The sequence below is a fragment of the Fukomys damarensis genome, unplaced genomic scaffold (genome assembly GCF_012274545.1).
Source record: "Fukomys damarensis isolate Sample0158 unplaced genomic scaffold, DMR_v1.0_HiC HiC_scaffold_20, whole genome shotgun sequence".
NCBI lineage: Eukaryota > Metazoa > Chordata > Mammalia > Rodentia > Bathyergidae > Fukomys > Fukomys damarensis.
In genome coordinates, this window is record NW_022900932.1 from 22728471 (window position 1) to 22743064 (window position 14594).

Consider the following 14594-nt stretch of genomic DNA (forward strand, 5'->3'; position numbering starts at 1 on the left):
TACAATTGTTTTAAACTTAAGTATCTTTCTTTAATTATTTTCCTAAGATTGGCACTATAGTTATAGATTTTAAAATTATACTCTGACCACTTCTAAGTCCAAATATTTATCATCATGTAATGTAGTACAAGGATCAATGTAAGATGCACACACATACATATTTATATTTGTATATATATCTCTGTATAATATGCATATATTCAATTTTAAAAATTTATATATTGTGAAGACCTTTTAATGTCTCTGTGTGTGAGTTTATGCAAACTCTACTCTGAGTTTTACACTATGAAGATCACTATGTGATTTCATTTTATATTAAAGGTTCATTAGAGAATTTTTACTTTATATTAACTCATATTAGGCCTCACATTGGAAAGGCTTCCTCTCTTGATTTTTTTTTTTATTCCAAGAATTGAACTCAGGCGAAGCAGGTGCCGCAACCACTGAGCTAAATCCCCGGCCCTCTTGATGTATTTTTATGAAAGATCCTTAGAGTAGCATAAACTCTAACTTTTCCTCAGAGGCTATGGAGTATCTTGACTGTATTACCAAAAGATTTATCTCTTTATATACCATGTCAGGTTCCAGTGGCTGAAAGTTGTAATAGATCAATAGGAAGGTGTTTTCCTTTTTAAATCAGTAAAGTCCAGAATTTTCTTTTGATATGTTAGTGGTGAAACTAAATACAGTTTATTACTTACAGTGATGCATAATGAAAATAATATTGAATTAGATATTATAAAACCAGCTCATTTGCTCTATGACCTTGCTCTGTGACTGCTTCAGCCTTACCTGTCACCAGCAAAAATATGTGGCTAATATCTTTGTTGTCCATTTCATAGTGTTGTCGAGATGAGATGATATATTTAAAAATACTGTGTTAGTGCAGTCTGGAAATGTTATTATTATAAGTAGCAGTCACTATAATAAGCTTTCATATTATTCTGACAGTTTTATGATGCAAGCAACATTAATATTCAAATTTTAGAGATCAGGAAGTTGAGGTTGAGAGTGCATTAGGACACTTTGGTGAAACAGAGGCAAGATTTGATTCAAGGCTTTCTGACACTAGAATCAATATTGATATCACGTCATTTTCATCATTCATCTCAATAATAATTGCTAGATAGCCTTATATATGAACTGGTTAAAGCAGTAAAATACAATACTTTATTATCATGTCTGAATTCTAAAATGTGAAATCAAAATATTATTCATTTTCATGAAATTGGAATATCACAGGGTTCTAACCTCTAAATGTGTTTTTCTCATAGAATTTAATTGTCCTGAACCCACTCGTGGTGACTGAAGAAGAAATAAGACCATCACTAGAAAAACGCCTTGAAGCCATTATCAGTGGGGCTGCTCTGTTAGCAGACTCCTCCTGCACAAGGGACTTCCACCGAGAGAGGATCATTGCAGAATGCAATGCCATTCGCCAGGCTCTTCAGGACCTGCTTTCAGAGTACATGAACAATGTAAGTGACTTATTTGTCCTGTCATCCCTGTCCCCATTTTCCTCTTGTACTTTGAGTGTGTGCTATGATGCTTTGTGTGATAAGTATGATCAATCACAAATAAGTATGTGATTTTACATGTATTGTCTTTCTGGAGGGATTCTCCTTGGTTGTTCATAGTGAACCGTAAACCTAGGTGTTTCTTGGAATAGAATTAGAGCTAGATGAATATTTACACAAGATTGTTTTTTCTGTAGAAATATCTATATATTAGTTGAAGAAGTGAATCAGATTTGGAAAAATAAAACTATAGTTATACATTAATTTAGCAAATTTAAAAAAGATAAAGAATGGCAAGTTTCTCAGGATTAAGTTAGTGAATAAGAAAAGAGCATTTGAATTACAATTTAGACAGTATCAGGTAAAAGTGAAAGCTGCAGAGATTGTGAGCCATATTTGAAGGTGGAAAGAGCTCATGTCATTTGGATAGCTCTTAATTCTTTTCAAAAGTGATAGTGTCCTAACTTTTGCAGTTTTAGATGTTGCTCAGAAATACTGAAAATGCTGCCAAAATTTAAGGGAAAATATTTGCTTCAAGGTCCTTTCTATTTCATTTTATGCATACATAGCTCCATTTATGGAGGGTGTATAACTTGTTCTCATCAAATCTTAGTTTTAATAAAATGAAGACCATAGTGAAGATATTGGTAGTTGTAAAGTAGTCTCCCTTCATCCACAGTTTTACTTGCTGTGGTGTTATTTGTTCATGCTTAGCCATGGTCTGAAAACATTAAATAGAAAATTCCAAAAATGCTTCTTACGTTATAGTGCATGTTGAAATTATTCTATGACTAGCCATATTGTTAATTTCATGTGCCTAATTTATAAATTAAAGTTCATTATAGGTATGCATGTATAGGAATAATAATGCCACAACTTGGATTAGGTAATACATTTTCAGGTGACCAGTGGGATCTTGAAACATGTTCCCCACAGATGAGGCGGACTATTATGTATTAATCATGAAGGCTTTTTAAATAATAGAACTATAGAGTTATATTAAAAATATTTTCTTTATCTATTTTAAGGAGAATAACTCAGGATTTATGAAGGTATGTTTTAAAAACTATTAAAGTATAGGCCTTTGTAGTTATGAAATTGAAGATTTAGAGTTGTTTGATAGAACTTCTTTATGTGAATAATTGAGTTGTGGTAAATTAATGAGTTTTGAGGATCTTCCAGCACATTTGAGGTATCTTCATATTCTTAATATTTGATGACTTTGACTCCTGACCAACAGTCTCTGGGCTGTGAAGAAATCCAACTTGTAAAGCAGATTTTATTAATAAGAACATATTAGTAATGTGTCCTGCTAGAATATCTGAAGCTAGAATATTCTTATTTTTAACATAAGATATTTTAAAAGATTTATCAAGGCAATTTTCAGTCTCAAGAAACTCAGGCGATAAAGTTACATTAGAGCTTCTCCCCTGATGTATAGAATACTAAGATAATTTCTCTTATAGATAAAATATAATAAAGTCATATAGACATTTAGCCTATCTATAAATTATAGATAAACTGACTTTTAAAAAGTTATTTTATTTTTTGCAGGTATAAATGTAGGCACAAGCAGGCATATGTACTTACCCATACACATATATATAGATATGGCTACATAATTTGTGTAGCTGAGTAGAAAAATAAAAATGACAGTCTTTTTATTCAAGCACCAAGAGAAAAAAAATCTCTCCATTTTTTCCATTTCTCTTGACCTCTGTAATATTATTTTTATTTGCTGCTTAATCTTAGATTTAATAACATATAGGGATACTTATGGAGTAAGGCAGACCCTCAAAGGCCCTGCCCTGTGATCCTGATCCACTCTATGGTTTATCAAGGCCTCCCCCAAGGCAGGAATGGGGAAGTAATTGGTAGGTGTAAGAACAAGTGTTTGAGAACCTACTTTAGGAAGTCACCCAGACACAGGACTGAATGTGAGCCTAGATAGATACATTCTTGTGCCTTTGGAGTATACAAATTCAAAGAAATTTCAGGACTATGACAGCAACGCACTAAAACCTAAGCATGGGGCCTCTTTTTTAAGTGTGTGGGCCTCTGCATAGCTGTATGTCCCTGAAGTTGACACTGTAAATTATAATCATGCATCACAAAAATACTGGTGATTTTTATGGTTTCCACAAATTAGTTATAAACTGTGAAGTGGTGGGGCATTCAATCTTGAGTACAATCATTAAGAATGTGCACTGTCATTAAAAGAAATTTATAAAAACTAGCAAATCCAAATAAAAGTCAGTCTTTTTTTACTGTTCTCATGCAATAATCATTGTAAACACCAGCAATAAACTAATGTTTTTCACCAATTTTTTTTTTTGGTCTATGCTCCAAACAATTGTGATTATTATTGTTTTAATAATATATATGATTAAAGTTAAATGTTAAAGACTGTCCTGTAACGTTATACTTTTATAAACATATTCATTATTAATAAAGGAGACTCAAAATAAGCTGTGATTACACACTGATTGTATAACAAAGAACTGGAAATTGAGTCAGTTCAATTCTGTTATTTGATGTACTCAATTGGGATTTTTGAGTTTAAAATTATTAATGAAACTGTGGATAGCAAGTGGTAATATTTTTGTTAGGTAATTTCAAATTTAGTTTGTATGTGAAATATTTAATTGAATTTGAATAATAACTTTAAAATGTATTCTCTTTGAAATTTATTAATTACTTTAACATTAAAGGGTACATCAAGAAAATAATAATAATTACTACTTAGGAATGGAAAATAATTTTGTCAAAGAGAAAGGAGTTTTTTAAAAATATCTACTCCAGGTATCAAATATGCTAAGTAAACTACTGAAAATATGAATTATTTTTCTATTTCCTTTTGCTCTTCTCCTTAACAAGGATTTAACCTGATTATTAGTTTTAAGTCCTCTCTTCAAGTCCATAATTTATGTTGCTAATGTCTTTTGTTAGATAGTTCTGTTTTCAAATAAGGTAAGTTCTGCATCAGAGATAAGTAGAGACATATTTATTTATAGTATCAAATAACAAAAAGAAAAAATAAGTAGTTATTTTTCTTTTTACTTTACCTAATAATTATCTTAAATTTTATTTTTTAGGGTAACCTTAGTTGTAGGAAGGCAAATATTTCCCATTGATTTAATTGACTAAATTATAGTGCTACTCATACTTGAAGGAGGCTAGTTTCTTTTTTCTCCCTCACTTCCCTTTTCCTTTTCTTCTCTGCTGACAAAGGAGTGCAAACACCCTTCCTAAAACACCTTTCCTTTGTAGCACTGCTCCCTTCCCAGCTCTCATTCCCACTGGAAAACTCTTGTTTATTTTTCTGGCTTCCACACTAAGTTGGAGGTCCAGAAGAGTTTGGCTGTGTCCCTGGCCACTAGCACAGAGCCTGTCAGGGGGCTGGTGCTCAGTAGTTTTTATTTGGATACAGATACATTAAATTTAATGACTGCATCTTTTCTTATTAAAATAAATGAAATGTGCTTGAAGCAATTGCATAATTCACATTTTAAAATTTGTATGAGAATTATGGAGAATGGAGAAAAGGTGAGAATGGTCAGTGATAAGAACAGGAACCTAGGAAAAGAAGGACACAGAAATAAAGAAACGTGTTATATGGTAATCTAAATACAGTGCATTTATCTATTCTGTTTTTATAGTCTGACATAGGTATCACTGGGTTGCAAAATCAAGCTTAAAAGGCTGCATTATTTTCTGGAATCTCAAGGGAGGAATACATTTTCTTGCCTTTTTCAGCTTTTAGATGCCACCATCATTCCTTTGCTTCAGGCCCTCTTCTCCATCCTCAAAGTCAGAAATGCTGCATCTTTTTGACCTTGTTTCTCTTGATATTTCTTTTCCGGCTACATCAGGGAAAATTTCTTTGCTTTTTTAAGACAGACTCATGATTAAAATTGTCCAAGATAGTCTTCCGATATCAAGGCCTTGAATCTTAATTACCTCTGTAAAGTCCGTTTTGCCGTACGATAACATAGGGTCTGGGAATTAGGATGTGGACATTGCTGGGGCAGGGGGGCTCACCACATGTATCAGTGTAAATTGTCCTTAATCTCATCCATGAAAGAATGACCAATTCTTACATTTTGAATCCATTAGAGTTAGTAGGCCTGATATACTTTAAACTTTCTGCAGGCAAATCATGTGTTTTGTTTACTGTTATTTTATCCCATGTTTAAGGCATAATGCATGGCATTTAGAAAAAGTTGATTGAATTTTTCACATGAAATTATTATATATTGCATATGTCCTGTAATGGAATAGTCTTTTTGACATTAATTTAAATGAGTTTCAAGCATCTTCTAAATTTATATGACAGACTGCCTGTTATAAAATATTTTATTTTGCAAAGTATGTCTCCTCTAAAAACCTATGTGAATATTCAAAAACTTTTCTTTTCATTACAGTCCCTGCTTTTGGATCCATATCTGGTCATATGCCAAAATGCAGTTTTTTTTACTAGAAAATATAATCTATAGAAAATTCAGAATCAGGGAATGTATAGCTTTTATCTTTTAAAACTTAGAGGTATATGTTTCTAAGGTATTTTTGCTGATTTTTATTATACTTCCATGATTAGTTAGGTGTAGTCCATCTTTTTTTTATATACAATATAAGTAAAAAATTGTTCAGTAGATGGCACAGAGTAAAGAGGTCCCCTGAAGAAGGAAGGGTTTGGGGGAAATGAGTTACTTTTACATGGTGATCTTTATATAATGGGCGAAAACAGAATTGGAGGTGAGCAACCATTATGCCTGAGTTTTAAGATATCAACAGATATGGATATTTTTTTGAAGAGTGGTTTATAATCATATTGGTATTGTTAAATGCTGAATGTATTACAAGGCAAGATCTTCAAGTGATGTACTGTAATTGGTTAACATTCACATGATACTTTACTGCTGGGGAATATTAGAGCATTGGGTAGAAACAGTGCTACTGAGTAGACAAATCAGGCCTGAGCTTCATGCAGAGATTAATTTACTTTTCTGGACTTCTCCTCTTTCCAGTATTTAGTTCTTGTCTTATGTGAAAGCACATGGTCTAGTGTCATTACCCATTTATTTTGAAAGTAAATAACCAAACTGACTGGATGGATTTTGTTGTTTAGAAATCTATTTCACTTGAGTATCTTGAGTTTAATGAATTCCCTATTTTGTGTAATTATGAGTTTTCAAAAAGTCTAGAAAGAGCTGTTAATGGATTTTTCTTCCATACAGGGCCTCTACCCTTCTGAAAATTCATTTTGGGAATAATGTTTGATTTAATTAATTTCTCCTAATGGTAATGTTAAGTATTTTTTTTAATGTTCTTGCACCATTTTCCTGCATCTTTAAGATCCATTTTCCTTCTGTTTTTTACCTTTTTTTATTTTGGACTTTCATTAGTATTTGTTTGCAGTACATAATGATTACACTCACTGTAGAGCACTGACACACGTACAGAACACATTTAACTTACCTTCTTTTTCTTCCTCACTTCACCTCATTGTATTTATTTTTCCAGCTTCAGATTCATTTATTGGTTTTATCAGGCTTTATAAAGTTAATTATCATATATATAAATTTAAAATGAAACTATTAGGCCAAAGAACATATAAAGTATGTAAGACAATTATACTAAGTCAAAGTATGCTAAAGTTTTCATATAAGAGAAACCATGTGATATTTAAGCTTTTTTGTCTGAGTTGTTTCATGTAACATTATGGTCTCAGAGTGCATCCATTTTCATACAAATGACTCAAGTTTATCCTTTTCTAATTTTTTAAACATCTACTACATATTAGAATTTTCATTTTAAGCTCAAGTGTACTGTACTAGACATTTTGTATTTTCCATCTTCCTGAATTTGTCTACGGTGGTTGAGTGGTCAGGCATATTAGAAACTATGATTTTTTACTTTCTACATACTTGGATTTTACAACCTCAGGAAACTTAAAAGAAATAAACAATATTGAATTTAGGTCTGTAAAATAGTGGATTTGTCAAAATCAGAGATATCAACCAAGCTTATATTAGAACATGAGGTCAAAGTCCAAGAAGATATAAGGACATTGTCAAAATGAAAGGGCTGGTTCAGATATTGAAGCTGAAATATAGAAACTGATAATTCAATAACCAGGGAGTTGAGAGAAATAATAAATAATGTGGGTCTGGTTTAATGGTCAAAATGGGTTTTAATTCCTTGTTTTCTTTTCTAAATGAGGGACTACATATTGGACAGACACTTAAGTGAATGAACTGTTTCAGAAATAAGACATCATTATTGTTCTAGCTATTATTTTTCTAAGCTGCATTGGAGTCTAGTCTTATGCTTTTCTTGGATAACTGTTATTATATGACTTCAGATCTTTTTTGACAGGGTAAATTTAGGGTCATCTATATCTGTCATGGGTTGTGTATCCTGGGATTTTAGAGGGGTTTGTAAGTGCTCACTGGGGAAATGGAGGGATGTAGTGTCCTCTCTTGAGGGGTATTTTCATAGATTTCTTCTTTCTGGTCTAATATTGTAGTTTCTCTTGAAAAATAAAGTTAATAGGGAGAATCTTACAGAAATGAAAAATGTATAATTACTGAATTAATAAGTAATGCTAAAATAATAAAAGTAGGCAGTCATTGTTTAAAATTTGAAACTAGATAGAGGCAGAGAACAGGAAGATGATACAAACTTTTTATAAATTCAAAATAAATTAAAAAATGGAGGCTATCATAAAATGGAAAGACTTAGATTCCATACAGAGAGCAATACACAGGTGAAAGTCTCTGAAGGTTACATCCTCTAGGCCAGAAAGCCTAAAGGATGAGAGCCCTTTGTCTTTTGCCTCTCAGGAGAAGAGGCCTTGATTTCTAATATTTGTATTTCAGGCCAGTCATTCATTTTGCATATTGTTTCTATTGAATATTTACCAAGAAGTAAGTTTATTCCTGCGACATTGCTTCTTGCTATTTTTTTTTTTTATCATTGGACTTTAAGGTTCTTTATTACGTAAGGAGAAAACTAGATTGGTGATAGAAATGACAGGGATAAAATAGGATTCAAGATGCAAGAACTTTTTTTTAATTGGTACCAGGGATTAAACTTGGGGATCTTGCACTTGCAAGGAAGGCGGGGGCACCACTGAGTTAAATCCCGGGCCCCAAGAACCTTTGAATGAAGTCTTAATTCTGTCTTGGATAAAATTCAAGGGTCCTGGACCTAGTACATTTTCTATCTAGCAGCTGACTTAGGTCAGACACCTGGGACACAGGATCTGCAATAAAGGTGGGCATGAAGGGGGTTTGCTGGGGCAATCCCTTGGGAGAGTGTGACATAGGCAGGATTGCTAGAGAAGCAACCTACAATAGAAGCCTTAAGGGCCGGGGATTTGGCTTAGTGGTTCCGCACCCTGCTTCGCAAGCGCAAGGGCCGGAGTTTGGATCCCTAGTACCACAAAAACAAAAACGTTAAAAAAAAAAAAAAGTCTTAGTCACCATATCAGTGGACTCAAGCTGGGAGTCCTTTAGAATCATCCCAAACTGACACAGGGGAATGAAGTCTTTGTGTCCCTGAAACTGTGACTGGCTATGTGCCTCTCCCAGGAGATATGTAACCTCAATATGCCACTGAGGATAGTGCCCAGTGAAGGACAAAGATATGAATCTCCACAGCAGATATTTCCTGCTGAAAAGGGAATCCCTAGTAAAGAAGATCTGGTTGAAGCAGCACATTACCCACTATACCAGTTAATAGCAAAAAATAAAAAAAGTTATTTCTGTAGCCCTTGAACAATGAGACATTATTCCGTGTTAGCAGCTGTTTTCATTGTACTTTGCCTTCTGGAATATTTAATTTATTATTGGAAATTATCAGAGATTCATAATTTGTTACCCTCCCTGGGATACTTCTGAGAAAGTTTCACTAAAATGATTAATAGCTCTTAATTAATCTACAAAATGTACAAAGCAGCACTATCCCAAGCATACTGAAATATATGGCTACCTAGAAATTACATGACTGTATTTCTTTTATAAATAAAGTGGTATGTATATAGGATTTTAAGAGATATTTAACACATTTTGCTGACAGGTTCTGTATTGTCCATAAAAGCTAAAACTTAAAGTGTGAATTAAAATTCCATTGGTGTTATCACAATTTCTAGTCCCATAATTCTTCTATAGACACTGTGCTAAGAACTAGTGATTTTAGAGAATGAATAATTGTAGTCTTAGTTGTCAAGGAGAATCAGACAAACAAGGAAATAAAATAGAGCATGAGAAAAGCTGTAATGGTTGTAAGTACTAAGCACAATAACCAAAGAGAAAGTGACTGACTCTCCAGTGTGATGGGGACAGGCCTCATAAAGCAGAAAGCTTTTGAAGGATGAGTAGATTCCAACCACACAGTTGAGGAAAGTGTAACAGCCCATGCAAAGACAGAGAAGCAGGAGTCGCCCAGTGTGATTGGTGTGAGGAACATATACCGGTCAATTTAGAGGAAATGTAATGGAAAAGAAAGGTAGGCTATGAGACCAAATACTAATCATGAAATGCCAAATGTATGTTTTCAAATAGTTGATAAACATATTTATTTGCTTTAAAATAAGCCATTTCACTTTAATCCTATCTCCCTTTATTAATCATCTATAATATCTATTTTATATTTATAAATTAATTTTCATTAAACTATAGTTAATATTTTAAATAAATTTATAGTCTATTATGATTACATATTTATTTGCTTTAAAATAAGCCATTTCACTTTAATCCTATCTCCCTTTATTAATCATCTATAATATCTATTTTATATTTATAAATTAATTTTCATTAAACTATAGTTAATATTTTAAATAAATTTATAGTCACTATTATGATGTAATTTAGAGTCAAAGGTCAACTTGTAATACTTCTTTGTTAATATGGGTTCAGCAAAGTCAGACAGAGACAAGCATATTGTGTAGCTGATTTGTTTGGTTATTGGCTACACTAAAAATTAGTTGCAGAACACTTTATAGTGATCTCTAAATTGCTAATTCCATTACCATATTTTGGATTATATTTTTAAATTGGAAATTTGAATATCTTAAAAGCTTATGGTCATAATGAAAGAGCTTATTAAATTTGACGTAAATTTATTCACTTTTTTCCTTGAAGATAAATTGAAAAGAGATTTAGTTTAGTGTCTTTCTTAGATATAGTATCATATTTTGTATATAAAAAACTCAACCAAGGTTGTTGAGCAACCAAAGTTTATCATTGTAACAATCGCTTGCTCTGGTGTCTCTGGGCAGCATTTTAGTTCTGTAGTTTGACATTCATACCAATGTAATGAAAATTTCTAGTACTATAACAGATTTAGATTATAAGTATTACTTGAATTATTAGTAGCTTGAGACTTGGGGTATTACATCTTATTTGAAAAAATTTTTAATTTACACATATCAAGGATATATCTATAATGAGTATTTTTCCCACCATGAAAAAATGTTGATTCTAGCCGGGTATGGTGGCATACATTTGTAGTCCCTTCTAGTCAGAAGCTTGAGTCAAGACAATCACAAGTTTGAGTCCAGCCTGGACAATTTAACAAGACCTTTCTCAAAATAAAGTTAAAAGGAAGAAAACGAAAAGGACTAATATATAGCTCAATGCCCATAGTACTGAAAAATAAGTTGATTTCTTCCTATGGTTAGCAAAATAATGGCCTCACAAATAAATCCATATCTTAAGCCCTGACATCTGTGACTATGTTACCTGCAAAAGGGACTTTCTATATGTGAATAAGGAAAGGGACCTTGAGATGAAGAGGTAATCCTGGATTAAACAGATAGGCCCAGTCTAATCACTTGTCCTTCAAAGCAGACAACCTTTCCTAGATGGGTCAGATAAGGGTGAGTGAGATGATGGAGGAGAAATTTAAAACATAGGAGAGAATCACCTCATCATTGTTGACTTTAAAGTTGGAGGAAGGCGCCATGAGCCAAGTGACATATCTCATTCCTTCAACTGTATGGAATTAATTTTCATATCCCAACTGCAAGTTGACATTCTCCTCGACAGCCTACTGAAAGGAAACTGTAGGTGCCTTGATTTATCCAAGATTGTGTTTCTGTCCTATGAACTATAAGATAATATATCTGTGGGGGTTTTGTGTGTGTGTGTGTGTGTGTGTGTGTGTGTGTGTGTGTGTGCTGGGGATTGAAACCAGAACCTCATGTTTGCCAGGTAAGTACTCTACCACTGAACTAAATTCCCAAACCCCTAAATTTATATTGTTGAGGCAAATTTGTGATAATTTGTTATGGCAGAAATAGAAAATTAATACATAATCTTAATTGCAGGTCATGTAATGCCCTTTTGTGGAGAGACATTGTGAGAAACTTTGATTTTTTTTTTTTTTTCCATACTGGGGATTGAACTCTGGACCTTGCATTTGTGAGGCTGGAAGCAGCACCACTGAGCTAAATCCCCAGCCTTTAAATCTTATATATAATGAATTGCTGCAATTATATGCTAAGCACATAGATATGTTAAATATGAAATGTACGTTTAAATTTCAGGAAAGGCAATCTCATTATGTTCTGAGGCAGTATTGCCCAATAGAAAAAATTATGGGAATGTAATATATACATAATATATATAATATAATATGTAATTTTACATTTTTTAGTAGCCACATAGAGTCAGAGGAATAGGTAAAATTAATTTAAATAGTATTTTAATTAACCCAGTATATGCAGAATACCATCATTTCAACATGTTAGAGTATAAATATTTAAGCAGTATAAACCTTTCATTCTACTTTATTATTCAGTGTTTGAAATTCTACATATATTCTGCATATGTAGTACATGTAGACTAGCCACATTTTGAGTGTTCAGTGGCTCTGTGTACCTGGTGGCTACTGTATAAGATAGCACAGCTTTGTGCAGAATTTTTTTTTCCACCACAGAAGTTTTAATGTCTGGTCATCATTGTGTTTCTATAGCTTTAAAAGTGCTACTTGTAGAAAAGGTGACAAAAGAAGAAAATAGAATACTTAGGTTGGGGATGCCTAGAGCTCCATTGTCATACTTTCATTCCTGGAGTAAAATAAGCAACTGTGATTTTATACTGGTGAATTGGAAAGGAATATACTTTTCATAAGTGATAGGTTATATTTCTCAAAGATGATCATAGTATCTTCTATTTTTCATATTCTTCTCTGCCTTGACTTCCATTTTCTCCATCAGTAGTTGTAACTTAATACCATTTTTCTTGATTTAAGCCTGACATGAATGACTTTTTTTGACCAAGTATGCAAAAGTGACATAGGATTTTAGAAGGTAGGCCATTAAAAAGCCTTTAGCTTTCACAGGAGTCTTGCAGAATAGTCTTGGATGCTCCCTCTCAGAATGCAGTTGCTAACATCCAACACTTGGAGGTAACAACCAGGTAGGAATTCTGGTTGATGGACTTATTTCTTTCCAGTCAAAGCCCATCATCAATTGCCAGCACTGTGAATATGCTATTTTAAATGTCCAGACCATTTAATGTTCCAGATGGCTGCTGTTGCAGGCAAACCTTGACAACAGTGGCACAAAGACCTTACGTAAGAAATCCTGACTGAGCCCAATCAAATCTCAGAACCATGAGAGACAGTAAAAAAACTTACTGCTTTTAAATTTAGATTTTGCAGTGGCTTCTTACACAGCAATAGATAATCATAATACTGCTGACTTTGGTAAGCAGAGACTACTGAGGAGAACATAAAGGATTAGAAATATACTAATAATAAATGTAAGGAAAAACCTAGAAAATACAGAATAGGATTTAGACTGTCCCATTAACCTTAATGATCAAGGGTTTATTAAAAACAGCCTATAAGGAAGAACGCAGAACAGGTATCAGTAAACAGAACTATGTAAAAAGATTGTTAATGGTTACAAATACAGTAATGCCTCAGTTCACAAATGCTTCTGTTTGAAAACAATTCAGTTTGCAAACAAATGTGTTTGCAGAACAGAACAGAAGCATGAATTTGCTTCTGTTCACAAACTCCACATCAGGTGACAAACACATCCATAGCCATCTTCCCTACACAAACACAAATGCAGCATTCCCCCAAATCGTGAAGCAAATTAAGTTCATAAGCAAGGTACCACTGTAATACAAAATCTATTACACATAATAAATTTAGTTAATAACCATGAATCTTTTATATTCTTTAAGTACTCTGTAAAACAAAGAAAAAAAAAACCCTTGTAGGTATTATGTTAAATAAGTGAACCTATGTAAGTATAAAAATCATACTAAATAATTCCTCTAGTGTGAGAAACTGAAGGTGTAAATAAGGACTAAAAGGTATAATTGATAATGTGAAATAGGAAGAAAAGGGACAAAGGGGAAGGGGAAATGGAATTAATATGAGAAAAATGAAAAAAAATGAAAACAAAGTCTTTGTAGATAGGGAGGGAGGGGTTGAAAGGAGGGCAGAAGGATGGGGAAAAAAACAAGAACCAAGATTGATTATTAAAGGTACAAATTTCCAACAATGAATATCATTATATTGTATATCTTGAATGTACCAATAAAATTAATTTAAAAAACCAAAAATTTAGTAGCTTGGGGATGCCTAGAGCTCCATCAGATTAGTCAGTGAGAAAAAAAGAACCAAAACCTAGATAAGCTACTCTAGGCAGTGTCTTAGTTACTTTTCTCATTTCTGAGACAAAATACCTGACACCCACAAGGTAAAGGATGAAAGGTTATTTCAGCTAACAGTTTGTTTGTAGAGTTTTCATTCCATAATTGGCTGGTCCAAGGCAGGGCGGCATGGCAGAGGGCATCACAGAGGAGAAACAATCCGTGGCAGGGCAGACAGGAAACAGCAGCAAGTAGTGAAGCAGCAGCAGCAGCAGCAAGCCTCTCTTTTTAGTCCATTTAAACTACCAGCCTTTTGAGTGGTGCCATCCACACCAGGATGGGCCTTTCTGTTGTTGTGTGTGTGGTTTTTTTATTTATTTTTTGAGACAGGGTCTCACTGTGTAGTTGAGACTGACCTGGAACTCACTATGTAGCTCAGGCTCGTCTTGGACTTACAGTG

The 14594-nt window shown here is 33.3% G+C and overlaps 1 protein-coding gene across 3 annotated transcripts in view; it reads left to right on the plus strand.

The window, feature by feature from the left end:
- Ctnna3 (catenin alpha 3) overlaps positions 1-14594 on the plus strand; it is a 1561788-nt gene that overhangs the window by 412660 nt on the left and 1134534 nt on the right. For all 3 annotated transcript variants that reach the window (XM_010605540.3, XM_033766563.1, XM_033766562.1), the window contains one exon: positions 1275-1478. In XM_010605540.3, coding sequence (XP_010603842.1) covers positions 1275-1478 — 204 coding nt within the window. The remainder of the gene's footprint in view (positions 1-1274; positions 1479-14594) is intronic.